Source organism: Scomber scombrus, chromosome 23 (genome assembly GCF_963691925.1).
Source record: "Scomber scombrus chromosome 23, fScoSco1.1, whole genome shotgun sequence".
NCBI lineage: Eukaryota > Metazoa > Chordata > Actinopteri > Scombriformes > Scombridae > Scomber > Scomber scombrus.
In genome coordinates, this window is record NC_084992.1 from 10,462,634 (window position 1) to 10,486,248 (window position 23,615).

At 40.3% G+C, this 23,615-nt stretch overlaps 4 protein-coding genes across 4 annotated transcripts; 2 read left to right on the plus strand and 2 right to left on the minus strand.

Annotated features, from left to right (window-relative positions):
- Positions 1 to 1,146: 1,146 nt before the first annotated feature.
- LOC134006053 (E3 ubiquitin-protein ligase CCNB1IP1) lies at positions 1,147 to 3,302 on the plus strand. Its single transcript, XM_062445117.1, has 4 exons — positions 1,147 to 1,446; positions 1,581 to 1,727; positions 2,088 to 2,262; positions 3,136 to 3,302. The coding sequence occupies exons 1-4, from the start codon at positions 1,150 to 1,152 to the stop codon at positions 3,300 to 3,302; spliced, it is 786 nt and encodes a 261-aa protein (XP_062301101.1). The 5' UTR covers positions 1,147 to 1,149.
- A 594-nt stretch (positions 3,303 to 3,896) lies between these two features.
- Positions 3,897 to 9,982, minus strand: ttc5 (tetratricopeptide repeat domain 5). The gene is made up of 9 exons (XM_062444815.1): positions 9,734 to 9,982; positions 7,931 to 8,063; positions 7,628 to 7,839; positions 7,173 to 7,323; positions 6,928 to 7,019; positions 6,620 to 6,823; positions 5,447 to 5,661; positions 5,213 to 5,357; positions 3,897 to 5,118 (listed from the first exon to the last, which is right to left on the minus strand). The coding sequence occupies exons 1-9, from the start codon at positions 9,794 to 9,796 to the stop codon at positions 4,999 to 5,001; spliced, it is 1,335 nt and encodes a 444-aa protein (XP_062300799.1). The 5' UTR covers positions 9,797 to 9,982; the 3' UTR covers positions 3,897 to 4,998.
- A 1,163-nt stretch (positions 9,983 to 11,145) lies between these two features.
- mettl3 (methyltransferase like 3) lies at positions 11,146 to 16,262 on the plus strand. The gene is made up of 11 exons (XM_062444716.1): positions 11,146 to 11,328; positions 12,403 to 12,593; positions 12,685 to 13,137; positions 13,232 to 13,407; positions 14,143 to 14,353; positions 14,528 to 14,715; positions 15,166 to 15,204; positions 15,300 to 15,408; positions 15,519 to 15,584; positions 15,709 to 15,821; positions 15,948 to 16,262. The coding sequence occupies exons 1-11, from the start codon at positions 11,226 to 11,228 to the stop codon at positions 16,057 to 16,059; spliced, it is 1,761 nt and encodes a 586-aa protein (XP_062300700.1). The 5' UTR covers positions 11,146 to 11,225; the 3' UTR covers positions 16,060 to 16,262.
- A 110-nt stretch (positions 16,263 to 16,372) lies between these two features.
- On the minus strand, positions 16,373 to 22,753 carry si:ch211-237l4.6 (uncharacterized protein LOC446130 homolog). The gene is made up of 3 exons (XM_062444717.1): positions 22,519 to 22,753; positions 17,769 to 17,864; positions 16,373 to 17,651 (listed from the first exon to the last, which is right to left on the minus strand). Exons 2-3 carry the CDS (start codon positions 17,851 to 17,853, stop codon positions 17,479 to 17,481), a joined length of 258 nt encoding a protein of 85 aa, XP_062300701.1. The 5' UTR covers positions 17,854 to 17,864; positions 22,519 to 22,753; the 3' UTR covers positions 16,373 to 17,478.
- Positions 22,754 to 23,615: the final 862 nt, after the last annotated feature.

Sequence of the window (23,615 nt, forward strand, 5' to 3'; positions counted from 1 at the left end):
AAAGTCGAATAGGATAGTAATTTATTCAATAATTTCAATTTATGAATGTAGAAGTTGATTAAAATAATGAGCAGATTAATTACAAATTGTTAATTGCTGGATAATTTAGGATACTGTTTTCTTTATTATTACTGTTATGATATCAATTATACAATTAATGACGTATCATACGAGTTTAAATCAGGCAATCACATTACAGGGCTGATTAAGCGTCACCTATTGCCACCTGGCGAGAGAAGCCTCAACTGGTAAGTTGCGTACCTGCTGAAATTTACAATTAATAAGGACACAAATGCGCTCCCCTGTTATAGTTAAAGTGTCAGTTTCGAGTTTAACAGAGAAAAAAAAAGTAGTTTTAGTAGTCAAATATGTTTTTAAAACGGCAGTTGAAGAAAAGATAGCCGATATTAACATATAATTAGCCTGAGTAGACAAGAAGACTGGGAGCTAATGCTAGTTAGCATTAATGGCAGTTAAAGTTAACAACTACGTCATTTAACACATTTATGATAGTTATGAAATATATAACGCTAACAAATATTTCTTACTTAGCATTTTCCTAATTGACACTTTGAAACGGGTTAAAATTGCACGAAACATTGAATATGAGGTAAAGTTATATCAGGTGGTTGCTAGGGGAGATTTAACCTAGCAACCAGATTCACTGTGCAGTGCGGTCCTTTATTTATTCACTATTAAAGAGCTGCCAGCACAAACAGGAGCATTACTGTTTGTTTTTACTAACTAAATTAGCAAACACACCTCCAGAAAACATATAAACAGATATGTTGATCCAGTGGGCCTTAATTATTCAGGGAAGTTGTAGGCTTTATTAAAATGTAATGAAACTATCTTTGTAAATATATAGCTTATTGCAGCTCTTCATGTTACATTTAAATACTGAGAAGTAGAGCTGCTCCAATTATAAAAAGTACTAAAGTATTATTCACTCTTTATTTCTGTACTTGATAAGATAAGGAGTCTAAATTAAAGCATTCATGACATCTATGATCAATATTAAACTGTAATATATCACATACAGTAGGACTGTACAACATGGGTGAAATCCTCTACCATCAGTTTATGACAATACCTGCTGCACTAATCTTCATTGCTGAACTGTTTCTGTACTTTTTTGCAGTCATGACCATGTCTCTATGCGATGACACGCTCCTGTGTAATTTCCCAAAGTGTCGGACCAAGCTGAACGGCTTTGCCTGGGTCACAGCCTGCTCACACGTTTTCTGTGATCAGCACGGGTCCGGTGAGTTCAGCCGCTCTCCTGCAATCTGCCCGGCCTGCTCCTCTGCTCTGTCTGGGAAGCTGGACATTGTGAGGACAGAGCTGTCGCCCTCAGAGGACTACAAAGCCATGGTGTTGGCAGGTCTGCGACCAGATGTAGTCCTGGACATCAGTGCCCGCGCTCTGGCCTTCTGGAGCTATCAGGTCTGTATGTATATGAACAAAGTGAGAATTAAATCTTACAGACACTCCTAGAAGATAAAGGTGTGTTGTTTTCTATGTCAGTCTGGTTGTCTTTTCCTATAAAACACTGAGCTCATCAGTCTCTTTGTATCCAGGTCCATCAGGAACGCATGTATCAAGAGTACAGTCTGTCACGGGCCGAGGCGCAGCTGAAGCAGATGGAGAAGGTGTTGACCCAGCAGAACCAGAGCAGAGAACTGGAGCTCAGTGCCATGAGGGGGGAAATTGTCTCCCTGAAGAAAGTAATCAGCAACTCTTAAATTCAAGTGCAGTTTTGTAATCTCATGTTTGAAATGAGTCCCTAAGACTGTTATCAAGTGCTTAAGTTGTTTTTTAATTGTAATTTGGGTAAAATGGCTTCAGTTTACCCTCTGACATGCTAAGGAATAGTGTTGAAACATCTTTTCTTGACATTAGATGATAGAGAAAGAAATAGGAGCAGTGAACCTCATATACAAAAGGTCAATGCAGAATGTCTTCATCTCCACAAATATCCACAAAAAAGTTCAAATTTGGCCAGTAAACTATTAAAAACACGTCAGTACAGGATATGTGATGTTAGATGTCAACTTTCGAAATCAGGAAAATCTTTCTTCCGCCAGGTGATGGAGGAGTATAAGAGGAAGTACAGCGAGGTGTCTGAGAGGCTGATGGAGAGGAACAGGCAGTACCAGAAACTACAGGGGCTGTACGACTCTCTGAGGCTGCGTAATATGGTGGTGGGTGTCGGGGACAGAGACACCCCGCCACATCCAGGACATTATGACTTCAGCACCGGTAAGAACAATAATTTGATCTCAGGTTAACGCCTTTCTAAACTTAAATGTGCAACAATTAAAGGATAGATAAAAAACTTTTAAGTGCGCATCATTTTACAGGATTAAAGAAGTAAAGCAAAGAAATGTTTTCAAATATGGTATTTTATAATTACATATATTATTCTGTTATGGGGATCAACTTCTGCTGTCAAAGAAACATCAATCTAAATGTTTTCAGGGTTTCAAATGTGTTAGAGTACAGATATATTTAACTACGAAACAAGTTAAGAAAATACATAAACTGTTATTATTATTAGTCAATTAATCAGTTCTACAATCAATTTGCTACAATTTTTTGCTACACATTTCTTTGGATCAACCCTCTCAAATGTGAATGTTTACTGTTTTTTTAACTCTTCAATGATGGTAAGTTAAGTTAAGTTGGGGGGGTTTTGGACTCTTGATCAGGTAAAATTACCTTTGGGAAATTGGCCATTTTCATGTATATTTATAGACCAATAAATTGAGAAAAAAAATGGCAGATTAACTAATAATGAAAATAATAGTAAGCTGCAAAAATATCACATTCATTTAGTTGAGATTAAAAAAGATAATGTGAGGAGTTTGTTTGCCCTTGGCTGAAGAATTTAAAGCTTTAATAAGATCAGTTGTCACATTTGAGTCGTGCCCACGTTGATTAATGAGTAAAGGAAGTAAACTCAGCAAGTATGATGTTAAACAGCACAAAGGGCGACACATCTGTGGGTGTTCTGCTGATAAGAGACACTCATCAAGAAGTAACACTGGGACTAATGAGCTGACTGTCTATGTAAGGGAATTTTACTCTGTCTAACAATGAGGGACATCCGTCAACCTCCCGTGTGTCACCCAGGGGTGGTTCGGCAGGCGACTCCCCAGAAGAGCCCTCAGTTTCTCTCGGTGAACCACGCCGGGGACAGCCGATTCTTCTCCTGCCTGGAGGCTGACGGAGCCAAGACCTTCTTCCAGTTCAGCTCCCCCACCAGAGACAAAGGCCGAGCCTTCACCAAGAAGCACTGAGACAGGCACAGGTTTCACAGTGGATGAGGAGCATCAGCTTAACTGCATTTATTCGTATATGTTATAACAAAATGTTCTCTTGATTCAATATTTAAGTTGGAGGTGTTGCCTGGAGGCATCTTATAGTGTTGGTCGTTTCCAGACCTAAATGTGTTTTTGGCCAGTAATAACAAATACTAGGCTACAACCGGCAGTGAAAGCCAATTTGAATCTTCAGTCCTGCTCTTTATCCAAGTATTAGACCAATGTAAATACAACATTAAGACTTTGTTTACACAGAAAACTGTTCTGTTAATGTAGACTGTATCCGATAAGCCAAAAATGAGTAAGCATCACCTGCTCCTTGTCAAAAACAGACAGATTTAAAGAAATAAAACATTTAAGACATCACTGTAGAATTCAGCCCTTAAAGTTTTTTTTCCTGTCAGTAATTTCATGTGTTATTAACATTTGAAATATACAAAAGGTTTTTTCTAGTCATGGACAGTTTAACTCTAACTGGAGTGAAGAAAACCAAAGGACAACACAGTGTGACATCAAAAGGTTGGTGGTGTTATTGCCACATCAGATCAGCTTTAAAAAAAAAAAAAAAAAAAATCACATTTTCCTTACATGGTAAATACTGTACATGTTACTGAACTCACTAAATATAGGTTGTAATTTGATTTGCAGCATTGTAAACAGCAGAACAAGTTTAAATTGACAGATTTGCAGCAATCTGGGCTGTTGATTGCAGATAGCAGGAGAAACAGTGAAGGGTGGATTGGATATTGTGTGTAATGTGAATTTTGCTACTTCACAGCAAACAACCAAAGAAGCTTGTTAACCCAAACCGCAACAGAAAGTGTCTTTTGTACAGATTTGTTTTGTTTTAAAAACAACAGTAACACCTGGTAACCTTTTTCACAGAGGACCTTTTAACATGCAACAGTAGGAAAAGTGCAGATGTAAGTAGTAAAAATTAATGATGGCAGAATTTACTTTTCTTCATTCAGATACTTTAATATAAGGAGACATTGTTAATGTCATTAGTAACACCTGCACTTCTCCTAATATGACGTGTCAACATGTCTGCTGTGTAAAAAGGCCCATAAAGTCATTCCTGTCTCTGGATGTGATCAGGAATGATTGCGTTAAGACTTACTGAAAGGAAATCATAAATACTGTACAATTTTAAACAGTGTGTTGAATACGCAGCACAACAAGTTGTTTGAGACCACAAACATCCGACAACGTCTTTTGCACCAGTGAAGGAAAAAAAAGAGACGTTTGATAGAAATAGTCCTTAAACATTTCGTCCATTTTGCTGATTGTTGAATGAATAAAACACCAAAACTATGAATTTAAACATTTTTTTCTCTCCCTCCAAACCTCACTTTGAGAATCGACACAGCACCATTTGAGGTATAAGAGGATTTTTTTCTTTTCTCTGGCTAAACTGAAGTCATCACAGGTTTGTTCATCATTTACAAAATAACTCATTTCGCTCACACAACAACAGAATTTTTTTTAAAAAAAGAAGGAATTATTTATAAATATTAACAAACTGTGTCTCTAAAGACAATGTAACATGTAGACCAGTATGTACAAAACAAAATGAAACAGGCACAAACTTTGGAATCTTCATACACCCAAAAAATTATCCATACTCTTCTTCCACATCCAGCATCCAAGCTTGGTCCTCTTTGCTTCGTGCTCATTCGCTCTGAGGCTTGTAGCTGACAGAGGCAGCGATTTGACTTTGGGCATTTTGTCTTTTGCCGTTCACAATAGTGAGCAGAGGAGAGTCCACTCGAATACTTTTGAAGTCAAACGACTAGAAAAGGAAGAAAAAAGAAAAATTACACAACATTATAATAAGAACTGGGACTCAAAGACGCTCAAATATTTACCGCCACACGAACACTGACCTTATCTTTATGTGTTATACTGTGTCGTTTGACCTGAGGTTCAGGAATGACTACAGTGTCTCCTATGAGGACGCCCCAGCTGTCTGCCGTGTTGTACACCATCACCACTATGCATGTCTCCTCGCTGTCCACCATGCCGAATGTACTGGGAGAAAAACGAGTAAGATTTTACAACACCGCTCCGAAATTCACAACAAAACTGAAGCAAACTGCACGAGGATTAAGTGCACTTACAAAGCCATGCGACCCTCCGAGGCCAGACTGAACACCACCTTGCCCAGGGCGGCCACCCCGGCGTTGTGGCCGTGCGTGAGGGACGACAGAGTTCGGGGCTCCAGGCTGCCCACGCGGCCCGTCGGAGAACGAAACTGAGGGGAGGAGCAGGGACCCAGAGCCGACGTGTTGAGGTTAGAGAGCATCGTCCGTAACCGACGCGCCTTCACCTTCCCCTGAAGAGAGGCACAGACTGGATGTAAGAGGCTAATCGAACAACAGGGCAGGACTTTGCTGCCACCTTGTGGTCAAAAACAGGATCCTAACATCTTGATAGTATTAGTTTATATACAATAATTATTACTACAAATATTAATACTAGCAAACATGCTAAAAAAAATTACATTTTATTAGAAGAAATGTATTAATATACGTATTCTATGATGCTGACATAAATAAAAATGACAGGAAAAACAAAAGGAGATGATAAAAGTATAATACACGTTCACTTCTTACATGATATTTCCTTCTTAAAAAGTTCAGGAGTGTATCTTTATTTTTAATGACAGCATTTTATCCATCTCCTTTATGTAACTGCATGTTCCCTCTTTACTGAAATGCAATTTGCTATATTGAATTTTCCCATAACTTTGTTCCAGATTTGACTGCAGGGACCAGCTACATTATTTCTGTAACCATAATTTAGTTTGAACTTTGTGATGACTCTCTTTGTTTCGGACTCCTTGGCGTCTAGTTGCAGGAGCCTGTTGAGCGGACTGAGATCGTCGGGGAGATTAGCCACTTGCCCTTTTCTTTCACCTCCCCTACCCCAGCCTCTACCCTTTTTGATTTTGGTCTTTAGTTTCATTTCTCTTTTAGTTACATGCAACAACAATTTCTGTACGTTCTCCCCCAAATTTCATGTTTCACTGTATTCTATTTAGAAATAATCTAGAAGTCAATGCAGAATGAAAATAATCCTTAGTTTTAGGCTACTAGAGAAGATTTCAAATGCTTTTATCCATTTCTCCATTTATTTGCTCCCAAATTAGGTAAAAAAACAATACAATCTATTAAATACATTTAGTTAAAACATAGTATTCTTTATATTTTGCTTTTATTGAATAAAAAAAGTGCGATAAAAGAATGAGTTTTCACGCATATCTTGTCCTGACACTGGCAGCAGTAACTCACCTTGTTCTGTATGAGTTCTGTGACTTTCCCCAGGTACTCCAGCAGCTGCCTCTCCCTCTCCGGAGGCTCCTCCCAGCCCGGGTCGAGTGCTGCCGCTCGGCTGTAGCCGCCGAGCGCCGAACCGTACATCTCCTCGTACTGGAACAGCGTGGCCCGGTTGAAATGCAGCTCCGGGTAACAAGACGCGGCTCTGTCCACCTTCTCCTATAAAAGGGGATAAAAAGAGAAGAATCAAACATGAATTTGTACCTTTTTTTGTGGATTTTTGAAAACGAGTTCACTGTTTAAGTCGGCATGTTTTTACTCACAGACTGTGCATAGGCACTTAGAGCTTGTTGAGACAGCTGTGGATTCTGTCCACAGGTGAAAAACAGCGACACGTAAGCATTTCCCAGGATATCTGTAAAAAAAGAATAACATTTAAACACAATCTGCATTATGACTTCCATCTAACTCTGGGTCTGTATAACTAAGAGCTCCTTCATTACAGAGATCTAAAAGAGCTCTACCCAGCACCCCATGAAGAAGAAAATACCCCTGAGGCTCTACTCACACCAGGACGTCCCATCAGTGACGTCAAGCTGGACAGCATTTCGGGCCATGTCCACACTCTCCAGCACCTGCTTGCCGTGTGCATCGCTGTTCGCTGCCGGCAGCTGCCTCAGCACCATGGACAGGTTGCGCAGAGAAACTTTGTTCTTGCTCTAAAGAGGAAGGAAGAAAAAAAATATAATGAGGCACAGACTTAGCATGTAGATATAGAAATAGAAAATGATGAGAGTAGATTTTCTGTAATGTCTCAATGTTAATAGAAAAACTATTTGCAAGATTGTTCTAGTTTGGAACAGCTCAGGCTTCATTTTCAACCCTTTAAAACAAAACATTATGAGTGAACTGAACATCTAGAAAGCCAACGGTCTAATTATGTACTATGTGTAAAGCCAAGGGGACCCGATGGAAACAGACCAAGTGAAATACATATCCCCCGTCTCTCTGTCCTTAATGTACCTGTTGCAAGGCACCAGTGAAGCAGTTCTTGGCACCAGTAAGATCTCCTTTTTTCCAGTACTGCTCCCCCAGCGTGTTCCAGCCCTCGACCAGGCCGGGTTCCAGCTTCACGGCCCGGGAAAGGCACTCTTCTGCTACGGTGCTGAAATCAGGAGCTACGTTCAGACACCTGCCCTTCTGCAGCAGGAACTCTGCTTTGTGTTTAAATCGCTCTGCGGGAGATCAGAAAGAAAGTGGGATTGGATGATATTCTGCATATAAGCTGTATACATAGGCTTTTGTACAGTTAAGACACACACACACCTTCTTTCTCCTCCAGCTTCTTCAGCGTCTTTTCCATCTCCTGTGCGACATCCTGCTGTTTCCTTCCAGCCTCCTCCACACTGTGAGTCTCAAAGTAACAATCTCTGTAGTTATACATCTCATCCACGAGCTCCTGTAACGGCAGGGCAGAGAGAAGGAGGGTAGATGCTGAAAAATGGATTGTGAAATCTTGACAGCGGCTAAAAATAGACCAAAGGCACCTTTTTTTCCCTCTGCTAAATCTGCCTGGTGTGCAACTCTGATTGGGTGAAAAACTAGGCCACCATTGTCCAGTATGACAGCACATCATCAGGACTAGACGATGAATGGTTTTTTATGATTCTTGTTTCAAATCTGAAACTCAGTAAAATGGTCATGAATGTTTTGGGTTTGCTTTGGTTTATTGACAAAATCTCAATTAATAATAATAATAAGATATATAATAATGAAGTCTTGGTCTTATCGCATAACATTTATCAAGATAGAGATTCTATGTTTGGCCAATTAAATATTGGAAACAAAGACAAAAGTTTGACGGTATCTAAAAATACACTAATAATAAATAAAAATGTAAGCCTGTTGCAGCTCTTATCATTCAGAATATATTTTAATTTTAATTTTAAATTAATTAAGAGCTCAATACAAGAAAATTCCAGCATAAAAAAAACACAATGAAACCAAGTTTGACGGTATCTTAGAATACACTAAAATACACAAATAAAAATACAAATTTAAACCTGTTGCAGCTCTTTTCACTCAAAATATATTCTAATTTTTATTTTAAATGTCTAATTTTTCATATTATTTAAGATGATTTTTTGTAATTTTGTGTACATTTCATTTCGATTATGCATGTTTGTGACTGTAATACACCACAATGACAAGGCAAATTCTTTGCATGTGCAAACCTACATGTTAATAAATCTTATTCTGAGTCTGAAAAGCATCACAGTTGACTTGTTAACAAATTAAGCACAGATTTACCTTTTATCATAAGCATTTTTTTCTTTGTCATAGCGTCACAAATACACAAAGAAATTCAGTACACTGCCTAAAACTGGACTCAAGATATCTACATAAAAAGAAAGATTTATCATACACACACACACACACACACACAGTTCACATTCACCTACCAACAGATGCTTATAAAAGAAAGTTAAGATGAGATATATTGCACATTTGAAAGGCTTAAACCGTCTAACAAGAGCACACAATTAGCTCCAGCCAAATCCTGGTACAACAAGCAAGTGGCTAATGGATTTGCTTCACTCACTAGCCATAAAACCCCAATAGTAATCTACTCAGTGGCTGTCAATATTTCAACATTAACTAGTCATTTGGCTAGTGGACAAAAGAAAAAATCAATTTTGCACCCTGTCGGTCTACACAGCTTAATAAAACATGCTCATGACTGCAGAGGAAGCATTAGAGCATCTCTGCTGCATTAAATGTCCTCAAGCTACCTGACAATCTAGTGACTCAGCAAGAAGGATGAATGCAAGCAAACTGTGCACACTTTAAATTATTTTAAAAGGTAGTTTACGCAGAAACAATAAAGGCAATAAAGCCATTCTACACAAAATAGCGTCAGACATATATATGAGTGAATAAGATTAAAATTAAAAGGTTTGACAGTTGCAGGCAGTTGTTATAGTAACGAGATGTCCAAACTAAAAGAGGAGACCCATGAAACCGACTGTGTAAGAAGTCAAGAAAAAACAGAGCATGACAAATAACCACACATACACACACACATGTTGTATTTTAGTAGACACGTGAGATTTTTAAGGTAGGAATTACCTTCATGATTTGCAGCTCGTTTTTCTCTTTCACAGGCTCGCTGCTCTTCTCGTCCTCCGCCATCTTTATGGAGCTATTTCAGAGGAGCAACAGCCTTCAGAGGAGGAGCAGCCTTCACAGGAGCACAACACCACACCGAGTTAAGAGATGAGTGTTAGACCAAAGGCTGTAGTGTTTTTGTGCTGATGGAAAACATGCATCTCTTTGTACGGAAATAACACAAAGCTAGTAACTTTTAGCACAGAGGAAATAGGCTTTTATCAGTGACGCCGGAAGTGGGAGTAGTCCGTACTCAAAATGCTTCCGTGGAGAGACATCTTTACACATTAATTGATGGACTGGTATAAGATAAGATAAGATAAAATATTCCTTTATTAGTCCCACAATTTGCATTGTTACAGCAGCAAAGTGTACAGTAAAATAGAGTATAAGAGTAACAATACGAAAATAATAAATAACAATAAATAATAAGTACAAAAACAATAAGAACAATAATAGTAAAAATATGTAATAAAAATAATCGTGACATTATTTGCAAGAGTAATATTGGTATTGAGTGGTAATATACCAGAGGTGATATTCTTATTGCACAGATTAAAGTGAAATAAATATATATGTATATTATATAAATATTGTACACAAATTATTAGTATTGTCCCTATACATGAAATACCAATATTGCAGAGTATTTGACATTAAAGTGCAGCGTGTGCAATTGTCCGATTTAAGATGTAATAAGTAATGTAACTATTTCAATTACTTAATCAAAGTAATTTGATTAACTTATTACATTTGATTACATTTTAAAAACTTGTCTAATTTTCTAGTGAATGTTTTCAGCTGTTAGGGTAAGTGTACCCATTAAGCACCAAAAAGTTCAGGTGTTTTTCATGGATACTGACATGATTTATAAGGGAGATTTCTTATGAAGCAAGATTTTAACTCTCATGTGAAAATGTATTCATTAGTTAATGTAGTTTTTGGAATATAAAACAAAGATACCTTATTTAAAAAAAAAATCTAAAGTCTGTCATGGGCTTAATTGGTACTGTGACACCATTTAAGCCCATGTGTGCTCCAAATAAGCCCACATCATGATTTATTTACAAAATATTAAAAAAACGTATCCAGTAGCATGTTAAATATTTAAAAATGAGGAAAAATGCTCCTCCTGAGCAAAATCTTAAAGGTCTGATTTCAGATGTAACCCTCTTTGTTTAAACTAGTAACTCCCCATCACTGACTATAAGCTATTATTATATACAGTGTGTTTTGTTTCTGTTCTTAAATACATAATTAAATAATGATTTATAATTTAACCACCAGGCTTGTTTGTTCTCGCAGCCGGAACCTTTCACTCACTGTTCCCGCCCGGACACTTTTACCGCAGTGCACCATACAATCTTTGCTCCCGCTAACGCCAGACCAACTTTTATCTCCAACATTATTGTCCTGTGTCGGTGTTTGTGTCTGTGTTTGAGTCCCGCTGGTCATGTCGGACACATGGAGCAACATCCAGGCGCACAAGAAGCAGCTGGACTCTCTGCGGGAGAGACTGCAGCGGCGGAGGAAAGACCCGACTCAGCTGTCTGCGGGTAGGTGCACACTAAACACAGCGGGGGAGGAAACTAAACACTGGTTCATTGTCAAATAATCAATGTAGTAGTCACCTAATTGATTAGTTAGTCAAGTAGAGTATACACTGTGGAGTAAATGTCATTTTATAAGTGCTAGAGGCCATAGTGATGTGTTAAACCTGCTCTCTGATTGAGTCAAATTATCACAACAATTCAGTCAAACTTTAGAGTTTACTTCAGGTTTAAGTATGAAATTACATGCATTTTATCCTGTTGATCTGTTGATTACTTATCAATTAATCTATTGTTCGTTTTGATCTATAAAGTGTATGTGGGGGAAAATAAGGCTGCAGCTAATTATTATCTTAATTATTGATTTTTCTGTTGATTATTTTCATGTACAAACAAAGCAAACAATCATATGTCCCCGTTCCTTTTTCCTTCATCTCCAACAGAACTAGTGACAATCCAAAAGGGAAAAACAAAAGTAAAACTAAATAAATAAAGCAGTTTCTGACTGAAAAGCATTTGCCTATTACACCTATTCTTCTTCCATTAGTTATGCAATAGATCCAAATGTACATAATGAGCACAAAACATACACTGGCTACATAGATAATGCACACACAACAATACATTGAAAATACACACATACATACACACACTTCCTTATGCATGCCTGCAAATCCACCAAAGCACCAAGGCCCCTAATGTCAAATTATTGTGAACAATGTTGATCACTAGAACTTACTCATAATGATTAATTGGATATCATGTCAATAGATGGGCTGTTGGTTGACTAATAGTTGCAGTAGTTAAATTCACATTTAAGAAGCTAGAATCAGAGAATTTGGGCATTTGTTATTGAAGAAATTACTCCAAATTATTCTTCAATATAATTAATGGACTAATCATTGCAGTTTTAAATTTATTAATTAAGTTTTCCAAGCAAATTGCCAAACATTTCCTGGTACCAAACTCTTAAATTATTCCTTCTTTTCTTCGTTCAGTTTTATATCTCCTTGAATTGAATATCTTTTTTCTAAATCGGGCCAAGTTCTCTATTAACCTCTCTTGTCTGCTCTCGGACAGACGGCGGAGGCAGCACAGATGGCTCCACAGCCAGGAGCGACAGCCCGGCTCCGTCAGCTCCGCTCCCCGCTCAGGAGGAGACGGAAAAACCTCCAGACCCTGAACTGGAGAAGAGGCTGCTGGGATATTTGTCTGATCTGAGTCTTTCAATGCCGACAGACTCCCTAGCCATCACGAATGAACTCAACAGTGTAAGACTCCGAATCCAAAGCACTTAAATACTTGTGGTAAAAAAAACAAAAAACATTATATTTATTTATTATTTATGTTTCTTGTTCACAGTCTGAATCCGTCATCACTCACGGATGCATCCAGAGTCTTCTGTTGAAATTCTCAGCTCAGGAGCTCATCGATGTCCGACAGCCTAATTTAGCCTCGTCTTCCACGACTTCTTCCGCCACAGTCGTCGTAGCGGTGGATCACACAAAACTTTGGGCTATGATCGGGTCTGTAGCCGGAGCTCAGCGTGCGGGAGTCAAGAGGAAAGCAGAGGACCAAACGCAGCACAAAAGAGCTCCAGGCTTCTCGCCCTTGCTACAACGCTCTGCTTCTCCTCCGCGCTCTGTCACCACCTCCCTGACGCCAGCGTTGTCCTTGCAGCAGGCGGGGCCGTCGTCGTCAGGGAGCGGGGCGGACAAGAAGGGCAGGAGCAGTAAAGGCCAGTCGTCTCATATGGACATGGAGATAGAGAGCCTCCTGAACCAGCAGTCCACAAAAGAGCAGCAGAGCAAGAAGGTAGGAGGGGTTGAGGAGGAGAGTTTTTGGGGGGGGGGGTGAGGTTTGAGTGTGATTACTGATGCGGCGTTATCTGGATGTTTTTAATGTGTAGGTGAGCAGAGAGATCCTAGAGCTGCTGAACACCAGCACGGCTAAAGAGCAGTCCATCGTGGAAAAGTTCAGGTCTCGTGGCCGTGCTCAGGTCCAAGAGTTCTGCGATCACGGGACCAAAGAGGAGTGCGTGCGTTCTGGGGACACACCTCAGCCCTGCACAAAGTTACACTTCCGGTCAGTGCACTTTTTTTTCTTTTCAAACTTTTTCTGTCTATGACATCTGACACTTCACAGCAGCTAAATCTGACAGCACAAGTCTGACTATTACATCATTTTGACAAATGGGGCATCTTTGCACTGTTCTGGAGAATTTGTTTGTTACCTCATCAGCTGAGAAAAAGCCCAGGACTCCAGGATGTCTTGCACTGAACATGTTTATTGAAACTCAGCCAAGGAGAATCAAAGTATTATCAACACACCCGTCTGATACATGATGCCACCACGAACTGTCCTCCGTGGATCGTCTTTAAGCCTTCACAGACAGTACCACGAATACTCTATGGCCATAAATGGTCATACTAGATGCATCTACAGTAATGAATTAGCCTATTGGTTTGTTATTCTGCAAATAAGGAAACACAGTTATCCATCTGTGCGTTTAGGGAGTAACACAAAAGTGACTCCTGCTTTCCCCAAAACACCACAGACAGCTGCGTTTACTGTCTCTCTGCTAAGATGATAGTGCAGCCTTTTACTGTGACCTCAAGGCTCATGCTTGACCCTAAATATGGACAATATGGATACAATTCACAAGCACTTTGTTTCATTTTTATACTCAGTTTGCCTTCAACATGGTGCTGCACTTAAGGTTAAAAAACCATGCAAAATTCATGTCAGAAAAGACAACATTTTTCATTTTTCTTTAGACAAACAGCTGTTTTACTTGGTGATTTATTTGTCCTCTCTTAGTCGCATCATCAACAAGCACACAGATGAGAGCCTGGGCGACTGCTCCTTCCTCAACACTTGTTTCCACATGGACACCTGTAAATACGTCCACTATGAGATCGACAGTCCTCCGGAAGCTGAGGGGAGCCTGCTGCCCCAGGCCGGGACCACGGAGCTGGGCTTGCATGAGGGAGACCCGGACGGCAACGTTGGCAAACTCTTCCCGTCACAGGTGAGGAAGAGAGGGGACAGATAGACAGATTTTGAAATGTAGGGCCTGGAAAAGAAGTTGACAATTTATAATAAATGATTGAATGAAACAGATATTTAAATAGAGGGTGGGAAAACTGTGTTTAATACATTTTTCGGCAGGTTATAAAAGTGTCTCTTGTGTTTTTATTTGCAGTGGATCTGCTGCGATATTCGCTTCTTGGATGTTTCCATCCTGGGTAAGTTCGCCGTGGTAATGGCCGACCCTCCCTGGGACATCCACATGGAGCTGCCCTACGGCACGCTGACTGACGACGAGATGAGAAAACTCAACATCCCCATCTTGCAGGACGACGGCTTCCTTTTCCTCTGGGTCACTGGCAGGTAACCACGGCAACGCACACATTCTTAAGTACATGGCTCAATCATGAGTGTTTGATACTGTACATCCCAACCACACAGGTGAGAAGGCTTGTTTACTAGATGTGAGTAATTTCTCTGTCCTACAGTGTCAGTGAGTCCTTGAAGTAAGCACTGAATACAATTCATTCAACTTCTTGCTTTTTAGTGCAACTACACAATTTCAGTCTCAGGAGCACAAGGTCTAAATTTAAATATGATTTAACATACTTGTTTATCCAAACACATGCTCAAAAGTGATCTGCTGGCAAGAAGGTTGTATTATTTAACAACTAAATGTTTTGGTTCAGAAGTTTTGTCAATTAAATCAAGTAGTTTAGATAAAAAATACACTTTCCTTTTGCTTACTTTATTATATCTAGCAATATTTAGTCTATAATCAGACTCACATGTGCATTTTATGGGTTTTTCCAGAGCTATGGAGCTGGGCAGAGAGTGTCTCAGTCTATGGGGGTAAGTTTTCCTGTCTGTGCATCCACCACCATAAAGTTATCCTTTTGTTAATGCACCATTTGATTCATTTCTCATGTATTTGTTTTCTCTCTCAGGTACGAGCGCTGCGATGAAATCATCTGGGTGAAAACCAACCAGCTTCAGAGAATCATCCGCACAGGGAGGACCGGCCATTGGCTGAACCACGGGAAGGAGCACTGCCTGGTGCGTTTACGTGCCTCTATGTTCTGTATTATAATCTGTTATATGTGCTCGTCTGTCTGTAGAAGTGATTAATGTCAAAAATGTGCCATGTGATTTGTGTTTCTGTTCAGGTGGGCGTGAAGGGAAACCCTCAGGGATTCAACAGAGGTTTGGACTGCGATGTCATTGTAGCGGAGGTAAATATCTTGATCAAACATATTGTAGTTACTCATATGATCCCTACAGCCTGAGATGACAGCCTCTGTGGTATGAAACAGATTATATTTCTTCATTTAACTTCTTCCACTCACTCTCTCCCAGGTCCGCTCCACCAGTCACAAACCAGATGAGATCTACGGCATGATAGAGAGACTCTCCCCCGGCACCAGGAAGATCGAGCTGTTCGGTCGACCCCACAACGTCCAGCCCAACTGGTAACATAATCATCATCATCATCATCATCATCATCAACCTTTACACACCAGCTAACAACTCTAAATATATATCAAAATGTGGTGTACTGATGGTCCCACGCTGTATTTCTCCTCTTTCTTTCTCAGGGTCACTCTTGGAAATCAGCTGGATGGCATCCACCTCTTGGATCCTGAAGTCGTTGCTCGCTTCAAGAAGCGCTACCCAGACGGCGTCATCTCCAAACCCAAGAACATGTAGCGACGACATCGTCCGCGGACACACGTCTGGAGAGCTTTGCTGTCATCCCCCATAGACAGTTTTTTTGTTTGTTTATTTTTCTTTTTTTTATACTAAGAAGTTCATTTTTAAATAAATATTGTTAAGATACACTGTCTGCGTCTTTGTTCGGATAATGTGAGCGACTGAAACCACATGATGAAATAATGTGAATGACATTTAGTGGTCGTAGTGATGTTTTTCCATGTACATGTAATCCACAAACAGTATATGCTGCAAAACTTGATATTCAGCATTAATAATAAAAAATTTAAAAAAAACACAGGAGACAGTGTTTAGTGTAAATTCTGTTATTATTTGTTAGTAAAGAATAAAGATGCAGGGTTTTTTGACTCATTGTAGATTTGAATAATTGACAATTACTTTTGCATGAAAGGACAAACATTGACCTTTTTGTTTCCCAGTTGTTTTTTTTAACACTCATTTTGGATCAGCGTTTACATTCACATCTGTTCTTTTTTTACGCACATACAGAACCCCGTTTGTCCTTAAAAAAAATCTGCTGTTTCTGTCGGTTAAAAATAAATTCATTTTAATACGAAATGTAACCAGGAGTTTTTTAATTATAAAAATAATAAAGAAGAAATTAGCCATAACACCCAACAGAAAAAATGTGCAGCTTAATTTACATTTTAAAAAAAGAGAAGTATTTAGAGGCAAAAACAGCTGCTGAACATCCTTAAACCTGATCTGCAATTGTTGTACATTATGTGTCAATATGACGCTCATGCACTTACTAGGATTACAGTTTTGTAAAAGAGGAAAAGTTTTCTTCTGTTTTGTACAGTAACGCTTCACTGTGCGTGTGTGGGGGGGGTTTATCACAGAGCAGGATCACAAAGTTTAGGAACATTTACACATGATGAAGACTGATAATGATAAAATCTCACCAGATATCGACCATCATAGTTTGAGGTTATCTGTCCTGCTTTGTAAAACCCCCACATTTCACACAGACCATGACCTAATCAAGTGAATTTATTCCACAATAGGTAGTCAAAAAAAGAAAGAAGAAGAAATAAAAACAAACAGTAGAAAAACAAGAAAACAATGCACTTGTTGGTAGTGAATGCTGTAAACAAGTCTTAATCTCATCAGTAAAAGGTGCGTTAGGGACGTGGATCCACTCTGTTCAGTCTTCTCGCTCGAAAGCAGATATTTAATGCACTGAGACTGAAAACGTCGGCTTCAGTCCGTTTTTATCTGCTTCATTCCTGCGTCTGAACTGATGAATGTCTTTTGTGGGCAGCACGGAAGGAGACATTAAAATGCTAATTGTGGCGGAGCACAACTAACTTCAAATTCATCTACCATGAATACTAAAAACTTCAAGATATTGGAGTCCGTTTTTCAATTTTCAATTTTCTCCTGCGCAGTGTCTCAGTAGGTGGCGTCCACTGCGTTGATGTTGCTGTCCAGCTGGTGTCTAAAAGACAGCCGGGCCTTGGTGGAGAAATAAATTTGGGAGCCCCGACTGAGGCTTCCCGCTCCTTCGCTGTCGCTGCCCCAGGAGGTTGTGGAGGCCAGACGCGGCTTCATATCCTCTATGGGCACTGAAGGATGGAAGATAGGGAGGAAAAGGAAGTCAGATTAAATCAGGTGTTAAATTAAAAAAAATGGAAATTGTATTTTGCCCAGAAAAAAGTAGTCAGGCTGTAGTTGCTGCTCACCTGCCGCTGGGGGGCACTGTCGGCCCTTGCAGCGCTCTTTACAGCGTCTGTAGAAAGGAAAACACTGCAGCATCTTCACACCCATGACAGGAACGTCTGTGCAGAGAGAAGACAGCTATCAGAAACATGAATATCTTTTTAAATGCACAAGGTTACATTTGAAACTTCTCTTAAATACTAAGCCAGCGTCACGTTAAGTGAAAGTTCTCGCTTCCTGTCTAAGCTGCTTTATCACTGAGTGCCCGGCGCCTGCTGACAGCTCCTTGTCTCATCCTCAGGTCACAGTTTAATGGAATTATGATCCCGCGCCTCAGCGACATGATAGCCTAATGTAAGCTGACAATATCACTGAATGGCGTGGTGGCGGTGGCCCAGCAGCCAACCAATTAGCCTGCGACTCAAGGGCCATCATCCTCCTCCTCCTCCTCCTGCCGTCTAATCTTGGAAAAGGACGTCAATGAGCTACACAGCAGCCAGAGAAATTGATAAGCCCTCTCATGACACACACACACACAATCAAACACAGATTACACAGAGGTCATCCAACCTATGTCTGCCATGACTAACAAGCAGACAAGTGCATGTCTTAAACTCCAGCTACAAGCTTCTGTTTCCATTTCGGGGAACACTAAAACGAGCCATTGTGCAGTTTCATTCAACAGTAGCTGCTTCACACACTGCTCAACCTTCAACTATCCTACTGCAGATCCACACACACACACACACACACGCATGCCCGATCTTTGATCTAATACCTGCTAGATCGGATTCTTAGAGCAACAAGTCAGTCATTCATCATTTCCCTAAAGGATTATCTGTCTATCTGTGTCCTCGCTCAATGATAAGATAACAAAACCGAGGGAGGCCTGCACACTGGAGCAAGAGCTGTGTGTTTGCTTAGAGTGGAAAAAAGGGTATTTATTCAGGTCTAGTCAGGTTAAGAAATGGGTCAGGTTAAATGGAAGGGGGGTGAGGGGGGGAGGGCAGATTTGATTGTAATTGTGCAGAGAAGTAGAAGATTGTTCTTTTTTTTCTTCTCCCGGACGAACAAAGGCATAACACTAAAGCATTTCATGAGGGCTTCCGTTAATTAAAACAAATTAAAATAGCTCCTGGGAGACTTCACGATGAGGATGATTTCCTGCAAAGCACATGGCAACATCCTCAATTTTTACTTCTTTTTCTAAGGCTTTCATGTCTTTTTTTTTTTTTTATTAGAAAAAAGCAGTAGAAAGTGACTCCATGTGTTTCAGACTTCCCATTCAGCCAATCAGTCTGATTTCTTAAATATCTAAACAGACTTCTGACATGCTTCATCCCCGCAGCTCTCATCAAATTCCTCCCCTAGAGCGCCTGATATAAACCCCTGAAGGGTAAACCCACTTGTGTGTGATAATCCACTGAGCCCCATTGTTCATTAATGGGGAAAGATTTCGGATATCTGATGTCAAATAGTAAACTGCGATTGCGACATACAGCACAGCACAGCAGTTCAGTGTTCAGCTAACATCTTTTTTTCTTTTCACCGATTTCTCATGCAGCTTGAGTCAGTGAGGCAATTTAATGGAGACGTGACAGCTCGCACACAGTCACCGAGCTGCTTTTGCACATTAAAAAGGAAGACAGAGGCGACTTGTAAGTGAAAAAAAGATCTAATTTCATTGGCTCATTCTGGGGTAAATTCACACAGAAAAACCTATCTTTCCCCCCCCTCTCTCTCTCCTCCATTTCTTCTTAATGCTTCTCTCTTTCACACAGGTGTGGCTCTGAAATCCTATCCCATTTACAGACAGTGAATCCATTATATTTAGGTCAATGCAGAGGTTCTGCCTTTGAGATAAGAACTCATAGCGCAGCACAAAACGGGGACAGTCTGACACTGTTTTCACCCACCTGCTATAGTTTCATTCGACTTGCACGCTGATTATAAATTCTTTCTGTATTAACTAGCTAAAAAATCGGCTCACACACACGCTAACGAGACACAAGGGCCTCGGTCAGTGGTGAGGAATTTTGGGCCCAGATCATGACTGGGCTGTGTGGGTCTGGCAGCACACAGCGGTCTGGTAGTTTGGACGAGAAAAACAACCCAGATGGTAAACACTCACACACACACACACACACACACAGACACACACACGCACACACACACACTTAGAAAGCAGTGAGACAGTAGCCACATTGACCACAGACAGAGAGCAGGAGGAGGAGAGAGAGGGAGGGAGGGAGGGAAGGAGGGGAGAAAGTGAAGAAGGAAAAGCTGAAAAAACATAAGATCAGAGGTGGATGGGAGGAGAGCAGGAGGATAAAAACAAAGCTAAAGAGGGTAAAGAATGACGATCATGAGGAGAGGGGGGTCTGGACTTGTGCCTTGGCCTCCTTTTTGCTCTCTCCTGTTTGTTGTTCTCAAATTGGAGGCCCTGGCCTGTAGGCAGCTGAAGTGGGCGACGTGCAGCCCTGAATAATGCGGTTTTACTTGTTCAATCAGCAGTGGGTCAGTGATGGAGCCGAAAATTGAGCAATCACCCCCTCACCCACCCCACCCACTCTCTCCCCTCCCTCCTCCTCTCCCTTCCCACAGAGGAGCATTAGCAAGCGACTCCTGGCTGATGATTTATTGTCTCGGATGAGGAACGTGTTGCATCTTTTCATCACTGAGTGCATGTTTGTGCATGTGTGTTTACAGGAAAAGTCAGCAGGAGAGCTCAGCCACTCAGACATGTTTGCTAACTGTGATCGTTACATATTTTTTTTAAACCACCAGTCAAATTTTGCTCCCAGCCCAGCGAGCCCCCTTCACAGGTCCCCCTCTGTCCCCACTCAGCAGCTCCTTATCTGCTCTGTAAACAGCGTTCGAGAACGTAAAGCTTACAGTAACCTGATAACAATCTTCCCAAAGCCGTGTAGTACAACATGTCCACCCCTTTTTTTAGAGCTTTAGAAGAAAGTGGCACAGTGGCAACATAGAGCTCTCAACATAGAGTCTCACACAGGCCTGCCAGGCTGGATGACGCACGCACACACAAACACACACACACACACACACACACACACACACACACACACACACACACACACACACACACAAACACATACACACACACACACTGTGCATGTATACATGTGCAACATACAATCCTCTTTGATTAATATTCATCAAAGCCAGTGGATAAATCAGCTTTCAAAGTGTTTCTGCAGACATCTAACACAATAGACAAATCAAATAATGGCCTTAATGTTGTCAGTAATGGAAAGTAACTCAAATACGTCCAATTTATGGTACTTTAGCAAAGAGTTACTGATAAAGACTTTACAAACTCAGGCTCATGAAATATGGTACATTTTTATAGATTCAACCACGCAGCAACATATAAAGCATCAAATGCAGCTTAAATAATACACCAATAGAAATAGTACAGTAAAGTAATATGTGATGCAAGCATGAAAATACAGTAATAAAGGGGCATATCTGCAAAATAGGGAGTTTTGCATGTGCAACTCAAAGTACGATTTGTTAATAATACCTATGCACTTTAAAAAAAAAAAAAAATGCAGGCCTATACCTGTAATTGAGTGCTTTTACACTTTGGTTAAGTACTTAACCCCTTACATACTGTTCAGGGTCAGATTTGACCCATTTTTCTTTTGAACGCAGTATAAAAAAACACCCTGAACACTTTGCTTTTAGCCTACATTTAATGACTTCTTCTAATGTGACCCAGATTGTACAATAATTGCAAAATATTCCTTCTTCTTTCAAACTTTTGTTAGTGTGTTTAACCCATATTTGCCCCAAAACTTCAAAAACACTGTTGCATTCTTCACATTTTATATAATTGAAATCATTATGTTCTTCTGTGTTATGTGTGTCAGGATAATTATATGTATGGTTGTTAATGCCTTTCCCTCTATAAACTAAAGAACACTTTCTCTGCTCTCTGAAAGCTTGATTAAGAGTTAATCACCCATTTATCTGTGACCGATGATGGATGATTCATGGTTCAGACATTTGTTTATAGATACTTTTCATGAGAGGACACCGTGAAGACAAGTCAAGAGTATGATCAGTTTACGTGAGACTCAGTTTGTTGCTTCAGGTGTGTGTTTGGGTGAACGTGCGCAGGCGCTCGTGCAGAAGGCGCAGGCCCCCGGGGCTCTGCAGCGCGCGGGCAGGTAGAAGGTTGAATGAAGAAACTGCGCCAGATTGACAGACAGGCTAATCTGAGCTTTCACCTGGAGCACTACACATCGCTTTATCTGTCTGCCTTAGCGAATAAACCTTTACAGACGACCATCTAGGAGACGCTGACATTATTTGCTTTAAACTAGTCGATTAATCACGTTGTATATTCGTGCTAATCAGTGATGCCAATTAAAATGAACGACTGGACTGTTAACGAGAATAATGGGTGATTCACTGAGGCGTGCAGAATAAAGTTTGACAAGCGGTTCACACACACACACGTACACACACACTCAAACAGCTCTCAGCATACCAGACAGGCTTATTTATGATCAGGCCCCCCTTCTGCTGACACACCTCCCTGCTCCAGAACCAAGAAAGCAACCCTCACACTAAAGCTGTTTTGATAACAGAGGCTTACATGTCAAGTATTATATATCTATCTGCTTATCTCTCTATCAATAGAAACCCAGCTCGCACATTCAATAGTCTACACAGAGCAAATCTAGAAAGCAGCTCTCTTATAAATACTTTTTTTTTTTTTTTTTGCAAAGTGGCGTCACTTACCTGGTGAAATGAACTGTAGGCTTGATGATAGGCAATGAAAGCTGAGTATTCTTGGTAGTTTTCCACCTGCGACACCACTATTCTCTCTTCATCTGCGTTTTTTCTTTCTTTCTTTTTTAAACTTGGCTTTTATCCCTTTCTTCTCTGAAATGCGTCCTCTCCTCGCAGCAGCCCACTTCAGTGCGTCCCTGATAAGAAAAGCTGCGTCCTGGTGCGTCCTTATTGACAGTATGGAAAGGTTTCTGTGGCGCGGAGAGACTGAACTTTAAATAGCTAATCCCTGGAGCATGGTGAGTGAGTGGACACGCCTGCTGTGTCTCACACCCTCCCTCCTTCTGTCCTCCTCTCCCTCCACCCTCTCGAGCTCCCAACTCTCCTCTTTCCTCATTTGCTGCCTCTCACCCATCCCATATAGACGCTCATAGGCCTGGGTGCACTTCCTCCAGCATGCTTTGCTTTGTTTTGCCTCCATCTTATCTATATATTTCTTCATACACACAAAATAAAGAGATCAAAAATAGCCTGTGGCGTATAAATAGCTTCTCTTCCTTGCAGTGTCATGCAGGGTGAAGTCATAATAGGTCAAATGACAAAAATACTCTCTAAAATTATGAATCAACGTGAATTGACCTCTTATGCTGTGATCAACATGAGGTAATTACAGCCCAACAACACACTCATTAGTCACTTTTGGCTCATTCTCCCTTTACTGATCCATGTAGGAAGTTTTTTTTTCTTTTTCTCTCCCTCCCAGACCAATTTAGAGCAGGATTGTTGTTGTAATTAGAAAAGGAAATTGGGGAAAATGACAGTCGTAATGAGCACGTTGTCTCTAAAATGCGCCTGCAGGCACACACTCAAAAAAATGATGATAAAAACAGAACCAAGCAGAAATATCATCATTAAAAAAAAGTGAAACATCAGTTAAAAAAAGTGGGATAGAAGTAAGTATAAAGAAGAAGAAGAAGAATAGGCCACTAAAATGTATATTGAGCTCAAAACTCCTTTGGCAGTGACAGAAAATGCTATTTTATGTTATGTTACAGGCCAAAAACTGACATAATTGAACATGTAAAGTGTAATAAAGGAGGCTGAGA

What these genes read in the sequence shown, in the direction of transcription:
- LOC134006053 (XM_062445117.1), top strand. Translation starts at nt 1,150, where the DNA reads ATGTCTCTATGCGATGACACGCTCCTGTGTAATTTCCCAAAGTGTCGG. An exon ending in TGGCCTTCTGGAGCTATCAG is followed by an intron (nt 1,447 to 1,580) that starts GTCTGTATGTAT and finishes CTTTGTATCCAG; the next exon opens with GTCCATCAGGAACGCATGTA. An exon ending in AAATTGTCTCCCTGAAGAAA is followed by an intron (nt 1,728 to 2,087) that starts GTAATCAGCAAC and finishes TTCTTCCGCCAG; the next exon opens with GTGATGGAGGAGTATAAGAG.
- ttc5 (XM_062444815.1), bottom strand. Translation starts at nt 9,796, where the DNA reads ATGGCGGAGGACGAGAAGAGCAGCGAGCCTGTGAAAGAGAAAAACGAG. An exon ending in ACGAGCTGCAAATCATGAAG is followed by an intron (nt 8,064 to 9,733) that starts GTAATTCCTACC and finishes CTGCCGTTACAG; the next exon opens with GAGCTCGTGGATGAGATGTA. An exon ending in TCGGAGGGTCGCATGGCTTT is followed by an intron (nt 5,358 to 5,446) that starts GTAAGTGCACTT and finishes TTTTTCTCCCAG; the next exon opens with TACATTCGGCATGGTGGACA.
- mettl3 (XM_062444716.1), top strand. Translation starts at nt 11,226, where the DNA reads ATGTCGGACACATGGAGCAACATCCAGGCGCACAAGAAGCAGCTGGAC. An exon ending in AAGAGCAGCAGAGCAAGAAG is followed by an intron (nt 13,138 to 13,231) that starts GTAGGAGGGGTT and finishes TTTAATGTGTAG; the next exon opens with GTGAGCAGAGAGATCCTAGA. An exon ending in ACGGGAAGGAGCACTGCCTG is followed by an intron (nt 15,409 to 15,518) that starts GTGCGTTTACGT and finishes GTTTCTGTTCAG; the next exon opens with GTGGGCGTGAAGGGAAACCC.
- si:ch211-237l4.6 (XM_062444717.1), bottom strand. Translation starts at nt 17,853, where the DNA reads ATGGGTGTGAAGATGCTGCAGTGTTTTCCTTTCTACAGACGCTGTAAA. An exon ending in ACAGTGCCCCCCAGCGGCAG is followed by an intron (nt 17,652 to 17,768) that starts GTGAGCAGCAAC and finishes TCCATCCTTCAG; the next exon opens with TGCCCATAGAGGATATGAAG.